Source organism: Leptodactylus fuscus, chromosome 10 (genome assembly GCF_031893055.1).
Source record: "Leptodactylus fuscus isolate aLepFus1 chromosome 10, aLepFus1.hap2, whole genome shotgun sequence".
NCBI classification, from domain to species: Eukaryota; Metazoa; Chordata; class Amphibia; order Anura; family Leptodactylidae; genus Leptodactylus; species Leptodactylus fuscus.
Genome location: NC_134274.1, coordinates 88,452,133 through 88,477,610, shown reverse-complemented (window position 1 = coordinate 88,477,610; position 25,478 = coordinate 88,452,133). Strand labels below are relative to the sequence as shown.

General features: G+C 44.7%; 1 protein-coding gene across 2 annotated transcripts; it reads right to left on the bottom strand.

Annotated features, from left to right (window-relative positions):
• Window positions 1–8,039: 8,039 nt before the first annotated feature.
• Window positions 8,040–23,564, bottom strand: CABP2 (calcium binding protein 2). 2 transcript variants are annotated; one of them, XM_075258510.1, is made up of 7 exons: window positions 23,327–23,564; window positions 21,493–21,657; window positions 19,950–19,980; window positions 11,927–12,061; window positions 11,196–11,305; window positions 9,068–9,215; window positions 8,040–8,164 (listed from the first exon to the last, which is right to left on the bottom strand). In XM_075258510.1, exons 1-7 carry the CDS (start codon window positions 23,366–23,368, stop codon window positions 8,139–8,141), a joined length of 657 nt encoding a protein of 218 aa, XP_075114611.1. In that variant the 5' UTR covers window positions 23,369–23,564; the 3' UTR covers window positions 8,040–8,138. The 2 variants fall into 2 exon arrangements, with proteins under 2 accessions (XP_075114611.1, XP_075114612.1); XM_075258511.1 differs by having other exon boundaries at window positions 11,196–11,302.
• Window positions 23,565–25,478: the final 1,914 nt, after the last annotated feature.

Below are 25,478 nucleotides of genomic sequence, written 5' to 3'. Positions count from 1 at the left end.
GGAATCAGTACTATCGTAGGTGAGTGAGGGGAATCAGTACTATGGTAGGTGAGGGGATCAATGCCACCTGGGGCTTGGGCAGTTATTTCCTGACGGATCTTATCAATTTTATCATGGAAATAAGTGGCCAGGTCGTCAGCACTAAGGTCAGACTATTCCTGTATATCCTGTAGTCAGACTATTCCTATATATCCTGTAGTCAGACTATTCCTATATATCCTGTAGTCAGACTATTCCTATATCCTGTAGTCAGACTATTCCTATATCCTGTAGTCAGACTGTTCCTATATCCTGTAGTCAGAATATTCCTATATAACATGTGTAAATGGCTCCATTAAAGGGGTTGTTACTGACATTTCTTCAGCTGCCGCTTGTTCACTGCCCAGCAGTAAGTAGAAGATTCCATCAGACATCAGGAAGGGGCCCCTGGAAGACGTCCCCTGCTCAGAACATGGATTAGGAGTCTATTCGCCAGTCTTCCTCGTTCCGAAACTTTCAGGAGACCAGATGATCTTAGACTTAAGTTATTTAAACCTGTTCATAGGAAAAAAAAAACGCTTCAAGACGGAATCAATAACCTCCGTGACTTCTTTTCTTCAACGGGGAAAAGTCATGGTCACTCTGGACTTAAAAGACGCGTACCTGCATATACTCATTTTCCGCCGCACAGAAAGTACCTAAGAACTGCCATTCAGGTCACAGGGAGCACTACTAGTTTGCCGCTCTACCGTTCGGCATCTCGTCCACCCCCTATACGTTCACCAAAGTGGTGGCTCCAGTCGCTGCTGCCCTCAGACTTCAGGGTCTGTTTTTAGGTTCCTACTTTGTCGGCTGGCTCATAATAGCTCATTTCAGTACAGTCCTACAGAGGTGAGGATGGCTGATAAATTGGGAGAAATCAGAGATAGTGTCATTAACCCAGAGGAACTTCCTGGGTTTCCTCCTAGACTCCGAAAAGTTTAGATCTCCTTGACTGTTTCGAGAAAGCAAAGGCTAATAGCAGTCGCCTGGTTCCTCTTCTGGACGTGCCAGATTACTGTTACGTTCGTGTCTATGCCCAGACCCAGAATCTGGACTGCAGACTGCACCGCTAAGGGAACAGGGGAAGGAGACTATCCCTGACACTACGGCGGCTAGCTAGGCCCTGCCTGCGGGTGGTGGTCATCTGTTCCCAAGCTAGCCATGGCCCCGACAACTCCTGGCTCTCTAACACAAAGGCCTAGCCGATAGGGCAAGAGCTACAAGAGAGTTAGGGACTGGGGATGCTAAGGTGGTCACCCCTACAGAAACCAAGGTGCAGCTGCAGACAACACAGGACGGGATGTGCTGGACAACAGACACGCAACACAACACAATACACAACAAGAGAATGAGGAGAGGGACAGTGGAGAGGAAAGGGTTAACACAAGACTGGGGCAAAACAAACTGGAACCCAAACCTCACAAATAACCAGATAGTGCCAGGCAACCAGAACTGAGGGACAGGGGAGAGTAGAAGTGTGGAGGGGCAAACCAGACTCACACACAAGGCAACATTCACACCACTTCCTAGTCAGCTGTAATTCCACAAAACAATACTCCTCCCAGAGCCACGAATTCCAGTTGGTAACAATGAAAACCAGCAACTAGTGAAGCCAGCCCTCCTCCTAATAAAGGCCTCAGAATCGTCCCATAGGATAATGGTAACAACCAACACCTGAGGTTCGATCCAAAAAACCTCAAGTACCGTAAATTCTGAAGGCTCAATTCCCAAACAGATGGCTCAATGACAAGGAAACCACCAGAAGACCACAGACCACCATATCAAATCCCGATCAAACCCCATCAGAAAAACACGCAATTTTTATACAAGTCTTCAGGTCGTGACAATTACCATCAGGATGGCAATGACAGTGCTCGGCCTAATGTCATCCTTGGCCTTGGCAGTCCCCTGGGCTTTATGGCATTTATGTCCCCTCCAGATGAGGTGTTCAGTGCCTGGAACAAGTCTTCACGGGCACTAGACAGGAAGATCTGCCTTTCTCCAAGTACCCGTTTTACCCTCAGATGGTGGATACACCTGAAAGACGGAAGGTCCTTGGTTCAACCTTGTTGGACCCTGTTGACAACAGATGCATCCCAGTGAGGATGGGGAGCCCATTTGGACGACAACACTGTCCAAGGATGTTGGAACAGGTTAGAGGTGGGAATGTCGTCCATTCAGAGAGAGCTCAGAAATGTTTACCTGGCGTTGCTACACTTTTCCCCACTCCTGAAGGAGAAAGCGGTCAGGGTACGGTCAGACAATATGACCACGGTAGTGTGCTTGAACAAGCAATGAGGAACCAGGTCTCAGGCACTCCTCAGAGTCTCGAGGATGATTTTTACGTGGGCAGAGAAGAACATGTCCCACCTATCCGCTGTTAACATCAAGGGCTTTCTGAACATAGTAGCGGATCAGTTGAGTTGGGGTATTACCGTATCAGGAGAATGGTCCCTCAATCCAGAAGTATTCCAATAGATCGTCCGGAGGTGATAAGATCTGTCAGGAAATCACTGCCCAAGGCCCCAGGTGGCATTGATCCCATCACCTACCATAGTACTGATCCCCTCACTAACCGCACTTCAGACTGTCCATTCTCATCTTTTGAACCTGTTACAGAAGAGGAAGTCTCCCATCTACTTTCTTCATCTCGCCCTACAACCTGCAGTAGTGACCCCTCCCCTCACACCTTCTCCAATCTCTGTCGCCTGCTGTCACTACTTACCTTACTAAAATATTTAACGTCTCTCTCATGCTGTTATAACCCCGCTATTGAAAAAACCCTCCCTGGACCCATCCTGTGCTGCTAACTATTGACCTGTCTCTAACCTCCCCTTCATCTCTAAACTCTTGGAACGCCTGGTCTATTCTCGTTTAATCCGCTATCTCTCTGCTAACTCTCTGCTTGACCCCTTACAATCTGGTTTCCGCGCTCTGCACTCTACTGAAACGGCTCTCACAAAAGTCTCCAATGATCTCCTAATGGCTAAATCCAATGGCGACTTCTCTCTTCTTATTCTTCTGGACCTCTCTGCAGCTTCTGACACTGTTGACCATCATCTCCTCCTCACTATGCTCCGCTCAGTCGGCCTCATGGACACTGCGCTCTCCTGGTTCTCCTCTTATCTCTCAGACCGCACTTTCAGTCTATCATTCGCGGGCTCTGTTTCCTCCCCTCTTTCCCTTGCTGTTGGGGTTCCTCAGGGCTCGGTCCTAGGCCCCCTGCTCTTTTCTCTCTACACAGCCCCCATTGGGCAAACCATCGCCAGATTTGGCTTCAGGTACCATCTTTATGCTGATGACACCCAATTATACACATCTTCCCGTGACATCACCCCTGCACTCATACAGAACACCAGTGACTGTCTCTCTGCTGTCTCTAATGTCATGTCCTCACTCTATCTGACACTAAATCTCTCTAAGACTGAACTACTACTGTTTCCACCATCTGATAGATCTGTCCCTGATATATCCATTGCAGTCTCAGGCCTTACTATAACTCCTAGGCAGTAGGCCCGCTGCCTCGGGGCCATGTGTGACGCAGACCTTTCCTTCACCCCTCATGTTGAATCACTCGCACGTTCATGTCACCTCCACCTCAAAAACATCTCCAGAATACGCCCTTTCCTTACCAGAGATACACTAAAGACACTTATTGTCTCTCTGATTCATTCTCGCCTTGACTACTGTAACTCCTTACTAATCCGTCTTCCCCTCACTAAACTCTCCCCTCTACAATCTGTTCTGAATGCAGCGGCCAGGCTCATCTATCAGTCTAGACGCTACAGCGAGGACTCGGGTCTGTGCCGGTCACTACAGCGAGGCCTCCGGTCTGTGCCGGTCACTACAGCGAGGCCTCCGGTCTGTGCCGGTCACTACAGCGAGGCCTCCGGTCTGTGCCGGTCACTACAGCGAGGCCTCCGGTCTGTGCCGCTCACTACAGCGAGGCCTCCGGTCTGTGCCGGTCACTACAGCGAGGCCTCCGGTCTGTGCCGGTCACTACAGCGAGGCCTCCGGTCTGTGCCGGTCACTACAGCGAGGCCTCCGGTCTGTGCCGGTCACTACATCGAGGCCTCTGGTCTCTGCTGGTCACTACAGCGAGGCCTCCGGCCTGTGCCGGTCACTACAGCGAGGCCTCCGGTCTGTGCCGGTCACTACAGCAAGGCCTCCGGTCTGTGTCGGTCACTACAGCGAGGCCTCCGGTCTGTGCCGGTCACTACAGCGAGGCCTCCGGTCTGTGCCGGTCACTACAGCGAGGCCTCCGGTCTGTGCCGGTCACTACAGCGAGGCCTCCGGTCTGTGCCGGTTCCTACAGTGAGGCCTCCGGTCTGTGCCGGTCACTACAGCGAGGCCTCCGGTCTGTGCCGGTCACTACAGCGATGCCTCTGGTCTGTGCCGGTCACTACAGCGAGGCCTCCGGTCTGTGCCGGTCACTACAGCGAGGCCTCCGGTCTGTGCCGGTCACTACAGCGAGGCCTCCGGTCTGTGCCGGTCACTACAGCGAGGCCTCCGGTCTGTGCCAGTCGTTACACTGGCTGCCTATTGATTATAGAATAAAATATAAAGTTCTCCCCCTCCCCCACAAGGCTCTCCATAAAGCCGCACCTCCCTACATTTCCTCCCTCATCTCTGTCTACCGCCCAACCCGTGTTCTCCGCTCACTCAATGCCCTAACACTTACATCCTCTATTATCAGAACCTCCCCCGCTCATATACAAGACTTCTCCCGAGCTGCACCACTTCTCTGGAATGCTCTACCCCGGACAATAAGAGTAACTCCCAATTTCTACAGTTTCAGACGCAAACTAAAGACGCATCTTATCAGACCGGCCGATCACAATGTCCAACGTAAACCCTTCCCCCTCCTCTGTCCCCGCCCCCACATTTCCCCACATGATATGATGTCATCTCAGGATAACTTTATCTGTCCGAGCTCCATCCACATGTTACAGGACACGACTGGTGACGGCTCATAAAGTTTTGTTTGTGTAATGACAGTCACCTCTATTACAGAAGTGTCTGACCCCTGTATAAGCAATGCCGCCCCTGCTGCCTCCTGTGTCACCCCCTTTACCTCATAGATTGTAAGCTCTGGTGAGCAGGGCCCTCAGTCCCATTGTGTGAAATGACTTTCTTTGTAATGTATCTGTCTGTCTGTATCTGAACCCTACAAATTGTACAGCGCTGCCGAATATGTTGGCGCTATAGCAATAAAATTTATTATTATTAGGTGGGGTCTCCCGGAAGTGGATCTGATGGCGACCTCCGCCAAAATGGAGACGTTCTGTTCCCTATACCGTCAGGACAATCCCTTGGTAGTGGATGCCATGGAAGTTCAGGCAGGTATACATATCCCTCCAGTTTCCAGCGTATTGATAAAACTCAGACAGGACCAGGTCTCTGCGATTGCTATAATCCCATTCTGGCCAAAGAGATCCTGGTTTGCACAGCTCATGCAGATGAGTCAAGGCAATTATTGGAGGCTTCCCCCCTCCCAGAACCTGATCACCCAACGAGAGCTGGAATGCCGGGTTCTGAGGAGATTCAACCTGACTGCCTGGAGGTTGACCAGTCCCTATTGAAGGATAGAGGACTGTCAGAGGCCGTCCTGAGGACTCTCGCCTGTGCCAGGGCAGAGACAACCAACAAGAGCTACAGGGAGATTGGTAACATTTTCAGAGCCTGGTGTCTGGACCATGACTTGGATTCTTCCGATCTCTCTCCTTCAGGACGGCCTAGACAAAGGACTATCCCCAGCCACTCTGAAAGTACATGTGGCTGCCCTTTCCACCCGTCTGGGGAGGCGTTTATCTCAGCACTCTCTGGTAAGTGCTTTTCTTAAAGGAGCCATGAGGATCAGGCCGGCAGTGGCCGCTCCAGCGCAACAGTGGGACTTGGGCACGGTCCTGTCGGCCCCGTGTGATGCGCCATTTGAACCACTTGAAGAGGTTGGCCTGAAATATTTAAGTTCAAAACTACGTTCCTCTTCGCTATCACATCCGCCGAGAGGGTGGTGGAACTCCAGGTGTTCTCTTCGGAGGATCCTTATATCTCTTTCTTTGAGGATAGGGTTCAGTTAAGATTCCTCCCAGGGTTTAGGCCAATGGTACCCTCTTTGGCCAATATTAACCAATTAATTAGATCAGGACATGAAGACAGTTAAGTATGATGGGGTGGGGAGGTGGGCTCAGTTAGGTAGTGGGCAGCCTATCTAGGGAAACAGGTAGTGGGAGTCATCTCTGAACAAGGCATCATGGTAGTTGTAGGATAAAAGAACAGGAAGCTGAACCTTGTAAACAAATGCAGAGGATGCCAGAGGCTCCCAGAGACTCAGAAATCTCTCCAAACACTGCTAAAGGTATATGGGTTCACTAATTAACTCATTAATAGCACCTACAGACCTTTTTTTTTTTTACCCAGAAAACCCCTTTAAGTATAACGGGCAGTGTGCTACATTTAAAGAAAAGGTATTCAGCTTTAGAAACCGCAACAAAATCAAGCAGAACGCTGGAAAAAGACACATCTGCCTTTGAGAAGAGACAGGAGACAAAATCAGTTCCAAGTTCTTCCCCCTTATTGAGAATCCAACCAGTGGGACACCTGCCGATCACAAGACTTAGGTTCCTGTGTGTGAATGGAGCGACAGGTCACCCGTGCACTGAGCCACTCTGTACAGAGGAGCGCCTGCACTCGGATTCCCATAGACCAGGGCTTGAGCTACTTATAAATTGGCCAAGTCAAAATGATCTACTGCGTGGGCGGAGCTTGGGTCTGCTGTGTGGGCGGGGCCCACAAGTCTAACAAGACTGGGCGGGGCTTAACAAGTCTAAAGGGCAAGACCTGCTCTGATGCAGATGTTCTGATTGGCTCAGAGCTCACATGGCACTGCCCGGGCTCCCAGCACAGAGCCACTACCAGTAATGCCGCTGCCCGCAGCACAGACCCCCAGCCTGGAAGGCTCCTGCCCACGGCCACCTGGAGAGCGGGGAGCGCGTCATCCCCCGGATCTGCTGCCGTGTCTCGGCGGCGGAGTGGAAGGAAGACACACGGGACAGAAGCAGCAGCTCCAGGGGATGACACACTCCCCACTCTCCAGTCTGACACGGAAACTAGGCGGGGCTGCAGTCCAGGCCCCGCCCACACAGCAGACCGCACCTGCAATGAACGCTTCTGGCTGCGTCACGCAATCAACCCATACTTCCTCGACGTATTGGGCACCCCTGCCATAGACTATACATGTGAGACCCCCGGCGGACAAACACTTATCAACTATGGTGTGGATAAGGGGATGTGTTAACCTTGTGGAAAACCCCTTTAATAGAAAGTGGGATCATAACGAGTAAACTAGATGACCCATATCCCGTGCCTGCAGCATGTCTTGTTGTCATGTCGTAGTCTGTGCTAGTGCCGCTGCCATTCACTGTTGTTGCAGTAGTGCAGCGTGGCCACTATCCAGTGTATAACGTGGTGTGCTGTGCATTATCGGACCTTTAACTGCCCCTATCGTGCACGGCCAACCTGTGGTTGGATGACGCCCCAAGTCACGTTCCATTGCACCTAGTAACACCGGCGCCATGTATGGTATAGAGAATATGAAGGGGTGGCCAAGGATGATTTCGGAGCCCCTTCTAGGAGCGTCCTGGGAAATAGCAGTAACACACGTGTCCTGAAGCACCTGGTGGCAGCACTTCTATGTTATGGTTTGTGGTATATGACTTTAGTTTAGTGGTTGTCAGACTTACCATGCTTGAACAGCACTCCGAGGACCTCATCTGTGTTTTTTTTAATTAAAATCGGCACGCTGAACAAAAAAGGTTTCCTACCCCTGTATATTGTATATTGCAGAGTCGCCAGCTCTCTTGGAACGTTTGGGAGGCTCCCAAAAAAAGAGCTGACCCCCTTGAGACGCCGACAGATCTGTGGAATGTTGCTGCATCTGACGGGTTATACATTGTATGATACAGTATCTCCTGTCATGATAGCGCCATCCCATGGCTCTGGTAATAAGGCACGCGGCATCCATACAGTAATATACATTTATTTGGTATACGGAAGCTCACACACACACACACACACAAGCTCTTCTATAGGACTACTCCAGAGGTCACTCCGGCTTCTTAGCGAGACATCATACGCACAAACTCTGCAAAACACAAGAAGAGGAGATTAAAACAAACGGAAGGAGAAAAACCTCAAAAGTGGAAATAACGAGGCTTCTTTTTATTAGGGCCCTGCTCGGATACCGCACTATCGATGATTCAGAAGACCACCTTATAGATCTCTACAAATTCTGTCATGTGACCCGACCCTTATGGCAGATCAGCAGTACATTCCATAAATGCCGAATTGATGTGGGTCCCACCTCTGGAACCGGCACCTGTCTCAAGACTAAGGGTCCCCCACCCCCCATCTCACAACTCTTCTCATTCACTTCCATGGGACTTCTGAGAATAGCGCCACTAGCGGCCAAATAAGATCCAGACATAAGGCATCACTGGATATGGGCAAGCTGCTTCGGCACAACTTGGGTTGGACCCGAATATCCTAAATTGTTCAGTTTTTAACAAAACCGAAAAGTTAAGGATTTGTTTTGGTGCTTAGCTTGCCGATGTCACCGTTGAGGCTCAATCATCGGCCTCAGCGGTGACTCCAGCTGAGGAGACCGAGAGAGTGCGCTGGACACCGCGACGCGGCCCAAAATAAGTGAGGAAAGGTGTGTAGGATCCTCATCTCTTGGCCCTGATATGTAATGCTTAATCTCCCCTGCGGAGGCGCTGCAGGTTACAGTTGACCCCTGATTTCAATAGGGGCACTCTTGACTCGGACCAAATTGAAACCGATGGACATTTCAAGTGACAAATTTTGGGAAGTTCACTCATCTCAATCTATTTTATTCTAGGACCAAAACTTTTACCCTTCTCAAAACCAAGGACTATGAGCTTTGGCTATAACAAGTCAAATGTGGTGGTTGACAAGGTTGTACCGCAAGTATCTGATAATCATCTTTCTTCTGACAGTCTGCCAACAAACCGACGGATCTTCTTACCTTCAAAATCTACAAGTCCATCCCCATTCACATCCACATCTCTCAGGATTTCATCCACTTCACGAGGGCCGAGTTGTTGGCCAAGGAGTTTCTTCATGGCCTCCCGCAGTTCTCGGGTGCTGATCCTTCCATCGCCGTTCGAGTCAAACTGGTTTTGGTAAAAAAGTGTCAGCAGTTGGGTCACAAGGGATAGCGGTACAGAAACATGACGTTAGACCATCGCATTTACCGTAAAGAGTCAAAAAATCAAATACAACTTGGACCTTTGAGACAGATTTTATGACGGCCAAATACAAGATCCCATTACCATGCTCATGAAATGATATTATAACAAAAGAGTTGCCCCGTTCCGAGGAAGTAGATAGATTTACCTCCGCCAGAGAGTCAACCAATAAGGCCAGGTGCAGACGACCTTGTGTATTTTGCGGTCAACACTTGGACAGTGTGTCAGTAGTGTGTCTTCAGCATCAGTGGCGTATGTCCGCCAAAACATGGCCGACATACGGTAGGAAAGAAAACCTGGAACTGTTCCGCAAACTACACCTAGAATACATCCGTGTGCCGCCTGTGGTATTTAGTCTGCCATAGGCTTCTTCTTCTGATTCTTGGCTCCAAACCTGAAACCTATTTTAAAGGGATTCTACCATTAAAAGCGTTTCTTTTTGTGGATAAGACGTCGGAGTAGCCTTTAGAAAGTCTATTCGTCTCTTACCTTTAGACGTGGTCTCCGCTGCACCGTTCCTCAGAAATACCAATTTTTACCAGTATGCAAATGAGTTCTCTCGCAGCGATGGGGGCGGGCCTCAACGCTCAAACAGCAATGAGGGCGTCCCCACCACTGCCAGAGAAGTGTCTCCAAGCGCCACCTCATCTTCAATGTCTTCCGGTGCAGGCTCATAACTTCTAGCAGAGCAGACTGCGCAGGCGCACAGGTCACAGGAAAATGGCCGCTTGCACAGTATTGTTCCGGCCATTTTCCCGTCGCCTGAGCGCCTGCGCAGTCTGCTCTGCTCTGCTAGAAGTTACGAACCTGTGCTGGAAGAAGACATTGAGGATGCGCTGCGGACGAAGAAGGAGGCAGTGCTGGAGACAATTCTTGGACAGCGGTGGGGACGCCCTCATCGCTGCCAGAGAACTCATTCGCATACCGGTAAAAAACGGTATTTCTGAGGAACGGTGCGGCGGAGACCACGTCTAAAGGTAAGAGATGATGGTAAGACGTCTTATCCATAATGGTAGAATCCCTTTAAGGGACCTGCACATCTCTAGTCTGAACCACTGCCACGTTTTGGCAACAGCAGCTCCAAACAGAGAGCAACTCTCGATAGAAGATGAGATTGGGATTGGAAAAGATCGGATCCCGATCGACGATCGAGCAAATTTCACGCTCGGGATCGGCTGGAAAATGATTGGAAATCAGATTTTGAAATCTGAAGATCGGCTCAACCCTAATTAAAATCGCATCAAAACTGGACGATCACATCGTGCTTTACAAAGTTTTTGATGTTTTTTTCTTTCAGTTTTGATTAGGTTTTCAGCACCTCAACAACACCATGTGAATACAGTCTTATAGCGTTACTGTCAGCGGAGAATATTTAACTCTTGAATTCCCAAACTGCGCCACTTAGAGGGAATAGTGCATGCCCGTATGTGCAGTCCATGTGTATTGGCTTTCACTATCCAAGGGTGAGTTCACGCGGAGGAAAGTGGAGCGCAATCTGGCACGTATACACGTGTCAGCAGATTGCGCTCGCAAAAACATCCCCATTCATTTCAATGGGAGTTAGGGGCGTATACGCCACGTTATACGTGCCAGATTGAACTCACCCTAAGGCTGGGCTACATGGCACTTTTGACCATGACTGTCGCCCTACGATACCTTCAGTAATATAATTGAATGGATTTCCATTGCGATCTCAAGGAGGTTGTGACTGACTTTTTGGGTGACTTGAAGTTGCGGTCACAATGCAAATCCAGGCACTTACATTAGTGAAGGAGTCTCAGGGCCACATGGCAATCTTTAGTCGCTTGGTGGGAGTGCCAGGCTAGATTATGACGTAGCCCCGGCCTTCTAGAGACCCATCCATCCTCAGACACCCCGTGGTACTCGGAGATTCCTATGTAATACCTCTTTAAAAGCGTCTCTCAGCTCCTTCACACCGATCATGTCTGCCGTCTCTGCAAGAAGTTTTGGTCCCATCAGCTCTACAAAGTCTTCAAAGTCCACTTTACCCCCTGCTGAGGGCAAAAGGAACATTCAGTGCAAAGATAGGGGTAATAAAGTACCACATGTACGCTAGTCTTCTTCTATGGGGTTATCATATCCCGTACTGTAACTGATAGTAATAATGGCTGCTGAGAAGTGCCGGGGGCGGGCGCAGGGTACAGACCACCCACCCATCTGACACGGATGACCTATCCTAAGGAATCATCAATATCAAATGCCTGGCATGGATATGTGCTGACATGCTGATGGTGGATATGTCATCGTGGAGTGGTGGGAACCTGGAGAAGAATTAGTGAGTATATAGGAAGGGCCGTAGCCATTCAGGCCGTAGCCGTAGCCATTCAGGCCGTAGGGGACGACACTTCACAGAAGACCCTGAAGAATTCCCATATATAGTAGGTTTACAATCTCAGCATCATTGTGAGTGGGCGGGTTCTACCTGGTATGATGTCAGAGCTGTGCTGTGTGCTCCGACCAATCAGATGTCTCCACTTCTTCTCAGAAACACTGCAGCTACATCTCCCTCCCCCCCCCCTTTTACCCATCTAGCATATAAATTGTACTTCTGATCTATTCACAAAACATTATACAAAGGGGAATCCGACTTTTGCACACATTGTATGGACACTAACTGATTTTTTGGGAGAGTTCGATGAGCTCCATTTCTGTAGGCATATATCCCATGGTTCTCATGCACTCGCCCAACTCCTTGTATCCAATGAATCCATCCTTGTCACGGTCAAACTCCTTAAAGGCTTCTCTGAGCTCTGAGGAGATAAGAAGTTGTTATCAGTACCACAAGATGGCGGAGCATTTCATCAGACTACAACATATGGCGAAATGTAAAGGAGAATATTCTGGAACATATCCACTGTAGTTGTGTCGTCCATCTATAGCCAATGCTGTGACGTCCCTGATGTTTACGTTCGACTCAGTATGGCACCCAGGCCTACTTCTAAAACTCCTAGAGAGCGGAATAGGAGGAAGAACGTACGACGTCATCAAGAGCTCCTACACCGGAAACCAGTGCAGTGTGAAGGTGAATGGGAAAAGGACCGCATACTTCCAACAGGCCCGAGGGGTCAGACAAGGCTGTAGCCTGAGCCCAACGCTCTTCAACATCTATATCAATGAACTGGCTACAGCCCTGGAGGCCTCACCAACCCCAGGCCTCACCCTGAACAATCGAGAGGTGAAGTTCCTGCTATACGCCGATGACCTCCTACTCCTGGCCCCCACCGAGAAAGACCTCCAAGAAAGCCTGTCAGTGCTGGAAAAATTCAGCACCACATGGGCCCTACCCATCAACCAGAAGAAGACCAAAATCATGGTATTCCAGAAGAAGGGCCACAATAAAGCCTCCACCACCTCACAATTCACACTGAACGGCTCCACACTGGAGAAAACCAACAGCTACACCTACCTGGGGCTGGAGCTCAGCCAATCAGGAAGCTTCAAAGCAGCAATAGAAACCCTGAAAGCAAAAGCCTGCAGAACCTTCTACGCCATCAGAAGACAACTGTACCACCTCAAACCACCGGTGAGGGTCTGGATGAAGATATTTGACGCTGTCATCTCCCCGATCCTTCTCTATGGCAGTGAGGTTTGGGGCCCAGCCACCTACCCAGACCAGTCAAGGTGGGATTCCAGCCCAACAGAGAACTTCCACCTGGAGTTCTGCAAATACCTGCTACATGTCCATCGCAACACCACCAACATGGCCTGCAGGGCAGAGCTAGGCAGACTCCCCCTATGGCTCACCATACAGAAGAGGGCGCTAGCTTTCCAGGCACACATCCAGGGGAGCGACTCCTACCACCACCAAGCATGGCTAAGCCACCGGAGCAAACCAGACACTCACCAACCAAACAGCAGCCAACCACCAAACCAAAAACACCAACAGATGATAACCAAGGCCGAAATAAAGGCGACCACAGAGGCAAACAGAGAGCGGTACATTGAAGAATGGAGAAACGAAATAAATAACTCCAAGAAACTCACCAATGTGTACCAATCCCTACAAAGGGACTACACCATGGCCACCTACCTGGAGAGAATACGCCACCCCAAGCACAGACAGACCCTGAGCCGGTACAGACTGAGCGCCCACAACCTAGAGATAGAGACGGGGCGATACAGACAGACGTACAAGCCACGGGAGAACAGACTGTGCCAGCACTGTGACCAGGGGGCCCTAGAAGACCAGACCCACTTCCTGCTACACTGCACCAAATACTCAGCTATGAGGGCCGTCTACTACCAAAGACTCTCTGCCCACATCCCAGACTGGGAGAAGAGGAAACTCTACATCCTACTGGGAGAAGAAGAGGCCACTGTGGAGATCGCTGCCCAATACGTGTCCAGCTGTCACCAAACCAGAGGAAGATGAGACTCCATGGACTGTTATATTTATCCTAATACACCCGCCCCACCCACCCCCAACCCCACCTCCCCATATAGCAGTCACCAACTAAGAGGAAGATGAGACTCCACGGACTGTTATATTTATCCCAATACACCCGCCCCACCTCCAACCCCCCCATATAGCGGTCACCAACTAAGAGGAAGATGAGACTCCACGGACTGTTATATTTATCCCAATACACCCGCCCCACCTCCAACCCCCCCATATAGCGGTCACCAACTAAGAGGAAGATGAGACTCCACGGACTGTTATACCCCAAACCACCCGCCCCACCCCACTATACTAGCTTTGGCAATGCCAAATATCTATTCGGACGTGCCAATAAAGCTTGTTTGATTTGATTTGATTTGGATACAGATATAATAGCAGATACAGATATAATAGGGGGTATATAGTGTATATAATAGAGGATACAGATATAATAGAGGGTATATAATGTATATAATAGAGGATACAGATATAATAGGGGGTATATAGTGTATATAATAGAGGATACAGATATAATAGAGGGTATATAATGTATATAATAGAGGATACAGATATAATAGAGGGTATATAATGTATATAATAGAGGATACAGATATAATAGAGGGTATATAGTGTATATAATAGAGGATACAGATATAATAGGGGGTATATAGTGTATATAATAGGGGGTATATAGTGTATATAATAGAGGATACAGATATAATAGAGGGTATATAGTGTATATAATAGAGGGTATATAATGTATATAATAGAGGATACAGATATAATAGAGGGTATATACTGTATATAATAGAGGGTATATAATGTATATAATAGAGGGTATATAATGTATATAATAAAGGATACAGATATAATAGGGGGTATATAGTGTATATAATAGAGGATACAGATATAATAGGGGGTATATAGTGTATATAATAGAGGATACAGATATAATAGGGGGTATATAATGTATATAATAGAGGATACAGATATAATAGAGGGTATATAGTGTATATAATAGAGGGTATATAATGTATATAATAGAGGATACAGATATAATAGAGGGTATATAATGTATATAATAGAGGATACAGATATAATAGAGGGTATATAGTGTATATAATAGAGGATACAGATATAATAGAGGGTATATAGTGTATATAATAGAGGATACAGATATAATAGAGGGTATATAGTGTATATAATAGAGGGTATATAATGTACATAATAGAGGATACAGATATAATAGAGGGTATATAGTGTATATAATAGAGGATACAGATATAATAGGGGGTATATAGTGTATATAATAGAGGATACAGATATAATAGGGGGTATATAGTGTATATAATAGAGGATACAGATATAATAGGGGGTATATAGTGTATATAATAGAGGATACAGATATAATAGAGGGTATATAATGTATATAATAGAGGGTATATAATGTATATAATAAAGGATACAGATATAATAGGGGGTATATAGTGTATATAATAGCGGATACAGATATAATAGAAGGTATATAGTGTATATAATAGAGGGTATATAGTGTATATAATAGAGGGTACAGATATAATAGGGGGTATATAGTGTATATAATAGAGGATACAGATATAATAGAAGGTATATAATGTATATAATAGAGGGTACAGATATAATAGAGGGTATATAGTGTATATAATAGAGGATACAGATATAATAGGGGGTATATAGTGTATATAATAGCGGATACAGATATAATAGAGGGTATATAGTGTATATAATAGAGGGTATATAATGTATATAATAGAGAGTACAGATATAATAGGGGGTATATAGTGTATATAATAGAGGGTATATAATGTATATAATAGAGAGTACAGATATAATAGAGGGTATATAGTGTATATAATAGAGGATACAGATATAATAGAGGGTATATAGTGTATATAATAGGGGGTATATAGTGTATATAATAGAGGATACAGATATAATAGAGGGTATATAGTGTATATAATAGGGGGTATATAGTGTATATAATAGAGGATACAGATATAATAGAGGGTATATAGTGTATATAATAAAGGATACAGATATAATAGGGGGTATATAGTGTATATAATAAAGGATACAGATATAATAGGGGGTATATAGTGTATATAATAAAGGATACAGATATAATAGAGGGTATATAGTGTATATAATAGAGGATACAGATATAATAGAGGGTATATAGTGTATATAATAAAGGATACAGATATAATAGGGGGTATATAGTGTATATAATAGAGGGTACAGATATAATAGGGGGTATATAGTGTATATAATAGAGGGTATATAGTGTATATAATAGAAGGTATATAGTGTATATAATAGGGGGTATATAGTGTATATAATAGAGGGTACAGATATAATAGGGGGTATATAGTGTATATAATAGAGGGTATATAGTGTATATAATAGAGGGTACAGATATAATAGGGGGTATATAGTGTATATAATAGAGGGTATATAGTGTATATAATAGAGGGTACAGATATAATAGGGGGTATATAGTGTATATAATAGAGGATACAGATATAATAGAGGGTATATAGTGTATATAATAGAGGGTATATAGTGTATATAATAGAAGGTATATAGTGTATATAATAGGGGGTATATAGTGTATATAATAGAGGGTACAGATATAATAGGGGGTAGATAGTGTATATAATAGAGGATACAGATATAATAGGGGGTATATAGTGTATATAATAGAGGATACAGATATAATAGAGGGTATATAGTGTATATAATAGAGGGTACAGATATAATAGAGGGTATATAGTGTATATAATAGAGGATACAGATATAATAGAGGGTATATAGTGTATATAATAGAGGGTATATAGTGTATATAATAGAGGATACAGATATAATAGAGGGTATATAGTGTATATAATAGAGGGTATACAGTGTATATAATAGAGGATACAGATATAATAGGGGGTATATAGTGTATATAATAGCGGATACAGATATAATAGAGGGTATATAGTGTATATAATAGCGGATACAGATATAATAGAGGGTATATAGTGTATATAATAGAGGGTATATAGTGTATATAATAGCGGATACAGATATAATAGAGGGTATATAGTGTATATAATAGCGGATACAGATATAATAGAGGGTATATAGTGTATATAATAGAGGATACAGATATAATAGGGGGTATATAGTGTATATAATAGAGGGTATATAATGTATATAATAGAGGATACAGATATAATAGGGGGTATATAGTGTATATAATAGCGGATACAGATATAATAGAGGGTATATAGTGTATATAATAGAGGGTATATAGTGTATATAATAGAGGATACAGATATAATAGAGGGTATATAGTGTATATAATAGAGGATACAGATATAATAGAGGGTATACAGTGTATATAATAGAGGATACAGATATAATAGAGGGTATATAGTGTATATAATAGAGGATACAGATATAATAGGGGGTATATAGTGTATATAATAGAGGGTATATAGTGTATATAATAGAGGGTATATAGTGTATATAATAGAGGATACAGATATAATAGAGGGTATACAGTGTATATAATAGAGGGTATATAGTGTATATAATAGAGGATACAGATATAATAGAGGGTATATAGTGTATATAATAGAGGATACAGATATAATAGAGGGTATACAGTGTATATAATAGAGGGTATATAGTGTATATAATAGAGGATACAGATATAATAGAGGGTATACAGTGTATATAATAGAGGATACAGATATAATAGGGGGTATATAGTGTATATAATAGAGGGTATATAGTGTATATAATAGAGGGTATATAGTGTATATAATAGAGGATACAGATATAATAGAGGGTATACAGTGTATATAATAGAGGGTATATAGTGTATATAATAGAGGATACAGATATAATAGAGGGTATATAGTGTATATAATAGAGGGTATATAGTGTATATAATAGAGGGTATATAGTGTATATAATAGAGGATACAGATATAATAGAGGGTATATAGTGTATATAATAGCGGATACAGATATAATAGAGGGTATATAGTGTATATAATAGAGGGTATATAGTGTATATAATAGAGGATACAGATATAATAGAGGGTATATAGTGTATATAATAGAGGGTATATAGTGTATATAATAGAGGGTATATAGTGTATATAATAGAGGGTATATAATGTATATAACAGAGGATACAGATATAATAGAGGGTATATAGTGTATATAATAGCGGATACAGATATAATAGAGGGTATATAGTGTATATAATAGAGGGTATATAGTGTATATAATAGCGGATACAGATATAATAGAGGGTATATAGTGTATATAATAGAGGGTATATAGTGTATATAATAGAGGATACAGATATAATAGGGGGTATATAGTGTATATAATAGCGGATACAGATATAATAGAGGGTATATAGTGTATATAATAGAGGGTATATAGTGTATATAATAGAGGGTATATAGTGTATATAATAGAGGATACAGATATAATAGAGGGTATATAGTGTATATAATAGAGGGTATATAGTGTATATAATAGAGGGTATATAGTGTATATAATAGAGGATACAGATATAATAGAGGGTATATAGTGTATATAATAGAGGATACAGATATAATAGAGGGTATATAGTGTATATAATAGAGGATACAGATATAATAGAGGGTATATAGTGTATATAATAGAGGGTACAGATATAATAGAGGGTATATAGTGTATATAATAGAGGATACAGATATAATAGAGGGTATATAGTGTATATAATAGAGGATACAGATATAATAGAGGGTATATAGTGTATATAATAGAGGATACAGATATAATAGAGGGTATATAGTGTATATAATAGAGGGTACAGATATAATAGAGGGTATATAGTGTATATAATAGAGGGTATATAGTGTATATAATAGAGGGTATATAGTGTATATAATAGAGGATACAGATATAATAGAGGGTATATAGTGTATATAATAGAGGATACAGATATAATAGAGGGTATATAGTGTATATAATAGAGGATACAGATATAATAGAGGGTATATAGTGTATATAATAGAGGGTACAGATATAATAGAGGGTATATAGTGTATATAATAGAGGATACAGATATAATAGAGGGTATATAGTGTATATAATAGAGGATACAGATATAATAGAGGGTATATAGTGTATATAATAGAGGATACAGATATAATAGGGGGTATATAGTGTATATAATAGAGGATACAGATATAATAGAGGGTATATAGTGTATATAATAGGGGGTATATAGTTTATATAATAGAGGGTATATAGTGTATATAATAGAGGGTATATAGTTTATATAATAGAGGATACAGATATAATAGAGGGTATATAGTGTATATAATAGAGGGTATATAGTGTATATAATAGAGGATACAGATATAATAGAGGGTATATAGTGTATATAATAGAGGGTATATAATGTATATAATAGAGGATACAGATATAATAGAGGGTATATACTGTATATAATAGAGGGTATATAATGTATATAATAGAGGGTATATAATGTATATAATAAAGGATACAGATATAATAGAGGGTATATAGTGTATATAATAGAGGATACAGATATAATAGAGGGTATATAGTGTATATAATAGAGGATACAGATATAATAGGGGGTATATAGTGTATATAATAGAGGATACAGATATAATAGGGGGTATATAGTGTATATAATAGAGGATACAGATATAATAGAGGGTATATAGTGTATATAATAGAGGATACAGATATAATAGGGGGTATATAGTGTATATAATAGAGGATACAGATATAATAGGGGGTATATAGTGTATATAATAGAGGATACAGATATAATAGAGGGTATATAGTGTATATAATAGAGGATACAGATATAATAGGGGGTATATAGTGTATATAATAGAGGATACAGATATAATAGGGGGTATATAGTGTATATAATAGAGGATACAGATATAATAGAGGGTATATAGTGTATATAATAGAGGATACAGATATAATAGAGGGTATATAGTGTATATAATAGAGGATACAGATATAATAGAGGGTATATAGTGTATATAATAGAGGATACAGATATAATAGAGGGTATATAGTGTATATAATAGAGGATACAGATATAATAGAGGGTATATAGTGTATATAATAGAGGATACAGATATAATAGAGGGTATATAGTGTATACACGTTCTCCAGTCTTACCTTCGATCTCCTCTGGTCTCAGCTCTCTGTCCTGGAATAGAAGACAAGTGTTTATATGGAGAATATTCGGATTTATTGGATTTTCTTTCTATACTAATAGTCTAAGCACAAGGTGACGTCCGGCTATTACCCCAGAGATGTCTCCTATACCCGCCCCAATGTCTAGGGGGGTCTACTAGATGACTGATCCCCCGGCGCCCGTACACTCAGGTCCTGGACAGTCGATCTCATGATCAGCCCTGGAATCTGTATTAGTTAGTGATCCTCTATGAGTGTACACATCTATTGTACAATGAGCCACAGACTGGGCCCTAAGCATATAGGGGGGCCACAGGAGCTTCCTGCCCCAGACACCTGGGGGTCCCCCAATCAGCAGGGACATTGTGGAGGAGACTCTGGGCGGGGGTGAGGTCTCTGCACTTCTAGTCAGGGGCGTACACAGGGATTTGTAATGGGGCCGCTCAGGCCATGAATGGGAGAGCCCTTATATGATAGACGCTGTAGGATACACATATGGTCCCCGCATAGGACTGCCCAGTAACATGTCTGCACCTCATGGCCGCACCTACAGGGGGAGTAACTAAGTCCGGCCAGGACTCACCTGCTCCATGTCCTGCTCCGCCGCTCCCCAGTATCGGGGGATTCACCATCTGAGTTATGGACGTTTTTTTTTTTCCATTTTAACCCCTTCCTCCTCTTATTCTATTCTCCGAAATCCTTTAAATTTTTTCTGCGTCATTTGCTATATTGTTATATATCCGTCTATAATATCTACAATGATATAACCACCACATGTGCCCAAACCCGTGTCCTTATGACCCCCTATAGGAGTCTGATATAGGGTCTGCTCTACCCAATACAACCCCAGCTATGTGCCTCTATGTGCACCCTACCAGTGACACCAGGGGTCAGGGGCGCGCATTTACTGTATACTACCTACACACTGTATATATGGGCTCAATGGAGGCCAGAAATGGACTAAAGGGACAGGTCAGAGCCATAATCTGTAAGTGAACCCCAATATATTGTTTGGGGGCAACAAGCGGACATGACACTGTGTAGAGGCAGATTAGGGTTCATTATACAGCGTAACAGGGGCTTCCATTAGTACATGTCAGTACTTCTCTGTATATGTCCTGCATGGACCTGGGGCTGTTTGTAATGAGAGCAGATTCTCCTCTACCTACTGTGCGCAGTGGATGGCAGATAGGCTCCGCCCACCAGCTCACTGCAGAGAAAACCAGCCGGGGAGGAGACTGCTAGAACCGCCCAGGTGCACACAACAATCCCGTGATCTACTCATCTATGCAGGTTGGTTTACAGGCGAGGACCCCTTTAAAGATGTTCATACAGAAGGGGTCAGTTCTATGATATCTGGAGGCTCCAATAAGATTGTGCCTGAGGGATCGGTACTACATAACGCCAGGCCTAGTACATGACACCAGGGGGCGCCGGCATTGTGACTACAGTTATAGATCTATCCATGGTTCTGGTGGTCTCTCCCTTACATTACAATCCCTTATTGCATAATATGAATACATACGATCTGGGTGATAGCGATGCTGTGCCGCAGAAAGATGCAGGCGGTCCCGGCGAGGCTCTGCAGCGCCGCAAAGCTCTGCAGGGGCCGTGGCCAGCTGTCGACAATCCCTGACCCCATCTCGCAGGGTGAAAGAGGAGCGAGCTGCAAGTGGGAATGTTTCCCATCCTGATGGAGAGAGAGAGCAGAGGACATCACTGTATCACTTACTGGAGGCATCTTGGTCCTCAAGACGACGGCGACCAATGGGGAGAGGTCACGAGGTTTGGGGCCACTCGCCCGGGAGCCTGATGGACTTGAGCATTCTAGAGATGCCCTGGCATTATGTAGTAAGATACGGTGCATGGTGCAGAGACTAGTCCAGGGGGGCGGTTTTATCAGTTGATTTTCAGGCCAGAGGCGGTAACTTTTATTCTACGACCAATTTCTCGGAAGAATCTTTGGAAAACGAAGTGGCCCCAAAACTGGTAACAGGTCATAGCGGGGTTACATAGAGCAACGCACGAGCCGCAGCTTTATAGACTGTCCTAGAGATGAGCGAGTAGGTATTCGATCTAATAGGTAATCGAAATACTCGTACTCAATCGAGTACCACTCGCTATTCGAATGGAAAAATTCGATGCCGAACCAGCGTTGATTGGCCAAATGCTATACAGTCGGCCAATCAACGCTGGTTCTTCTCCCACCTTTAGAAGTCTTGTCCCCGCGGCGTCTTCCGACTCTGAATTCACTCTGCCAGGCATCGGGCCTGGGCAGAGCCGACTGCGCATGCCCGTGCTACAAGAAAATGGCCGCTTTGACTGTAAGCGGCCATCTTCTTGTAGTGCGCACATGCGCAGTCGGCTCTGCCCAGGCCCGATGCCGGAAGACGCCGCGGGGACGATGCACGGAGAAGACTTCTCGGAGAATCCAGCCCGACCCTCACTCGTGGACTTGGTAAGTTCAATTTGATCGAGTGTTGCCTACCCCTGAAACGAGCATTTTCCCCCCATAGACTATAATAGGGTTCGATATTCGATTCGAGTAGTTGAATATTGAGGGGCTACTCGAAACGAATTTTGAGTATTTAACTACTCGCTCATCTCTAATGGTTACTAGTGATGGGCCAACCTCACGAGAACTGACCCGTAAGTGCTATTATTGTACTATGGTGTCTCTCCGGACCCCGGTATAATCGGAGGCCCAGGGAATCACTCACATATACTAGGAGGACCTTTGGTCAAAGTATCGTGATGTCAGTGTCCCCCACATAGTGGCTCAGGAACAATCAGGAACCTCAGCGGCAACCAGAGGTCGCTGAAGCCAAAGAGGAGGTTGGAAGACCATGATGGAGGCCAGATAGGGTGCGTATGGGTATGCTGCACCATCTCTAGGCTTGTGAGGTCCGAAGAGACCTCACAGTATAATTTGTAAACGGTGAACCCCCAAAAAAATTTCAAAGTTCTCATCATCTCCAAGCTGGCCACAAACAGGTTGGGCGCTCCAGCTCCTACATTACCTGATAGCTACACCAGCATGTAGTCTACAGAAGTTTCTTTGGGCCCATCACACTATTGTGTAGCCTTAATACTAATGTCAATTAAAAACGGCAGCAAAGATCTAATATTCGGTTATTGTCACATTGTAGCGCTATTATCCCACCATTGACGCGTCGTGTGAGAACGTCCCACCTCTGACACCCCATCTATTATGAGATCGGAGGTCTCTTGACCAGGTGACTGTGCACACGTGTCACCATCTCCATGTATAGACCCGCACTGTCCACATATACAATCCCCTCCTCCCCTACACATGGTCGACCACCAACCCCTTCTCTTCCAGGCCCGTCCGCTCATACCTTGCTTGTTTTCTTCCGCTGACTTTTAGTGCAGTTTCCCATCTCTCGTCTGCGATTCGGTTGGTTTCATTCTCCGTTTCTTGCGTTTTTGGTCACGGTGCCTCAAGCCATGGATGGATATACAGGATCGATATCAAGGTCTACCTTGTGTGGCTGTGTGAAGGTCCCCGAGTATAATAATATATGGTGGTGGATATGTCAGGCTGTGTATTTCTGTCTGTGATGAGTTATGAGGAGGATAAACCTGCTGCCAGGGATTAAAGATTTCAATGAGAGAGAAAGCCATGTGAGAGGAGGGTCGGAACGGAGAGAGCAAAATATTCAGGAGGAATTTCAGTAATGGCTGAGCAGAGAGAGTCAGTGTCGGGCCGAGGCCACTTGGGTCCATTGGGGTAATGATTCGGAGGCCACCCTCCATGCAGAACATATCATAGATGGCTCCTAATTAGATTGTCTTCTGAAGGATCTTTGGGGCTCTGTTGTATTAGGGATCCATTAGTGTATCACAACCTGGACAACCATCTGCTGCCCTGGTGGACCAGGCCAACCCTGGAGAGATTAGATTCCTGGTGACCTGGTTAGAAGGGAGCGGACATTGTTGGGCTGGACCATTAGTGACTATAATATATATAGGATATCCAAATTATGGGTCGTTGTATGGGATTGTCATCTCAACAATGGTCAATATAAGTCAGGTTGTCCATGATGTCATCCCATATAAGCGAATCCATCATCAACCTCGCATATAGGAGTCTATGGAGTCTGTGCGTTCTCCCAGGGTTTGCAGGATTACTGCCACATACTATAGTTCCCTCCAACCAATCCAAAACCATTCTGAATAGAGATGAGCGAACAGTAAAATGTTCGATATTCGTTTGGAGTAGCCGCTCAATATTGGACTATTCGAACAAATCTCGAACCCCATTATAGTCTATGGGAGAAGATGCTTCGTTTCAGGGGATCCCACCATTCCACTCAGGAGTCACCAAGTCCACTATGACACCCCAGGAAATGATGCCAACACCTCTGCAATGTAACTGGGACAGCAGGGGGAGCATGTCTGGGGGCATCTAACAAGCCCAAGTCACTGGATTATGTCGGGATCCTTGTCAGCTTGTGATATGCAGGACCTGACTTTTTCCCATAGGAATGCATTGACCAGCGTTGATTCCCCGAATGCCCTACAGAGTACAGCATTCAGCCAATCAACAGTGCTTCTACCGGAGGCTGGTCTGTGAGGAGGCGGAGTCTAAGATCGGACCAGAATGGAGACTGCTGTGGACCGCTCTTAGACTCCGCCTCCACCGACAGAACCAGCGTTGATTGGCCGAATGCTATAGCATTCAGCCAATCAACGCTGGTCAATGCATTCCTATGCCGAGATGTAGCAGTGCTGGCAGTGCTGGCACTGCTACACCAGAGATGAAGTAGAGCTGAGTGTGTGCTGAATCCTGCTGCACACCCAGCTCTGCTGTATCGGACTGCTACGTCGGACACTGCTACATCGGGTCATGCGCTCAGCTCAACTACTCCGGAGTAGTCGAGCTGAGCGCACGGCCCAATGTAGCAGTGCTGGCCGATGTAACAGTGTCCGATGTAGCAGTCCGATACAGCAGAGCTGGACCTGCTAGACACTCAGCTCTGCTGCATCGGACTGCTACATCGTACACTGCTACATTGGCCAGCATTTAAGGTTGAGCTGATCTTGAAATTTCAAGATTGTTTTTAAAATCCGATTTCTGGACGAAGAAGAACTGGGAGCTGCAGCTGTGCAGGTAAGCGGACACCGGTGTGTGTGTGTGTGGGGGTTAATCACTACACAGCGTGGGGTCCAAAAATTGAAGCAATTTTTGGACTACATGCTGTGTAGTGAATAGGATCATTTTTAAAATCCAATCTCCGAATGATCGGAAATTGGATTTTAAAAACGATCCTTAAATGTCAAGATCGGCTCAACCCTAAGTGCTGGCCGATGTAGCAGTCTCTGATGTAGCAGTGCTGAGTGTGCTTTGAACCATGCACACTCAGCTCTGCTGCATCTCTGTGCGTGCTGAGCTCTGCCGCTTCTCCGTGTAGCAGTGCTGTGTCAGCACTGCTACATCTGAGATCGGACCACAATGGAAACTGCTGTGGACGGATCTTAGACTCCGCC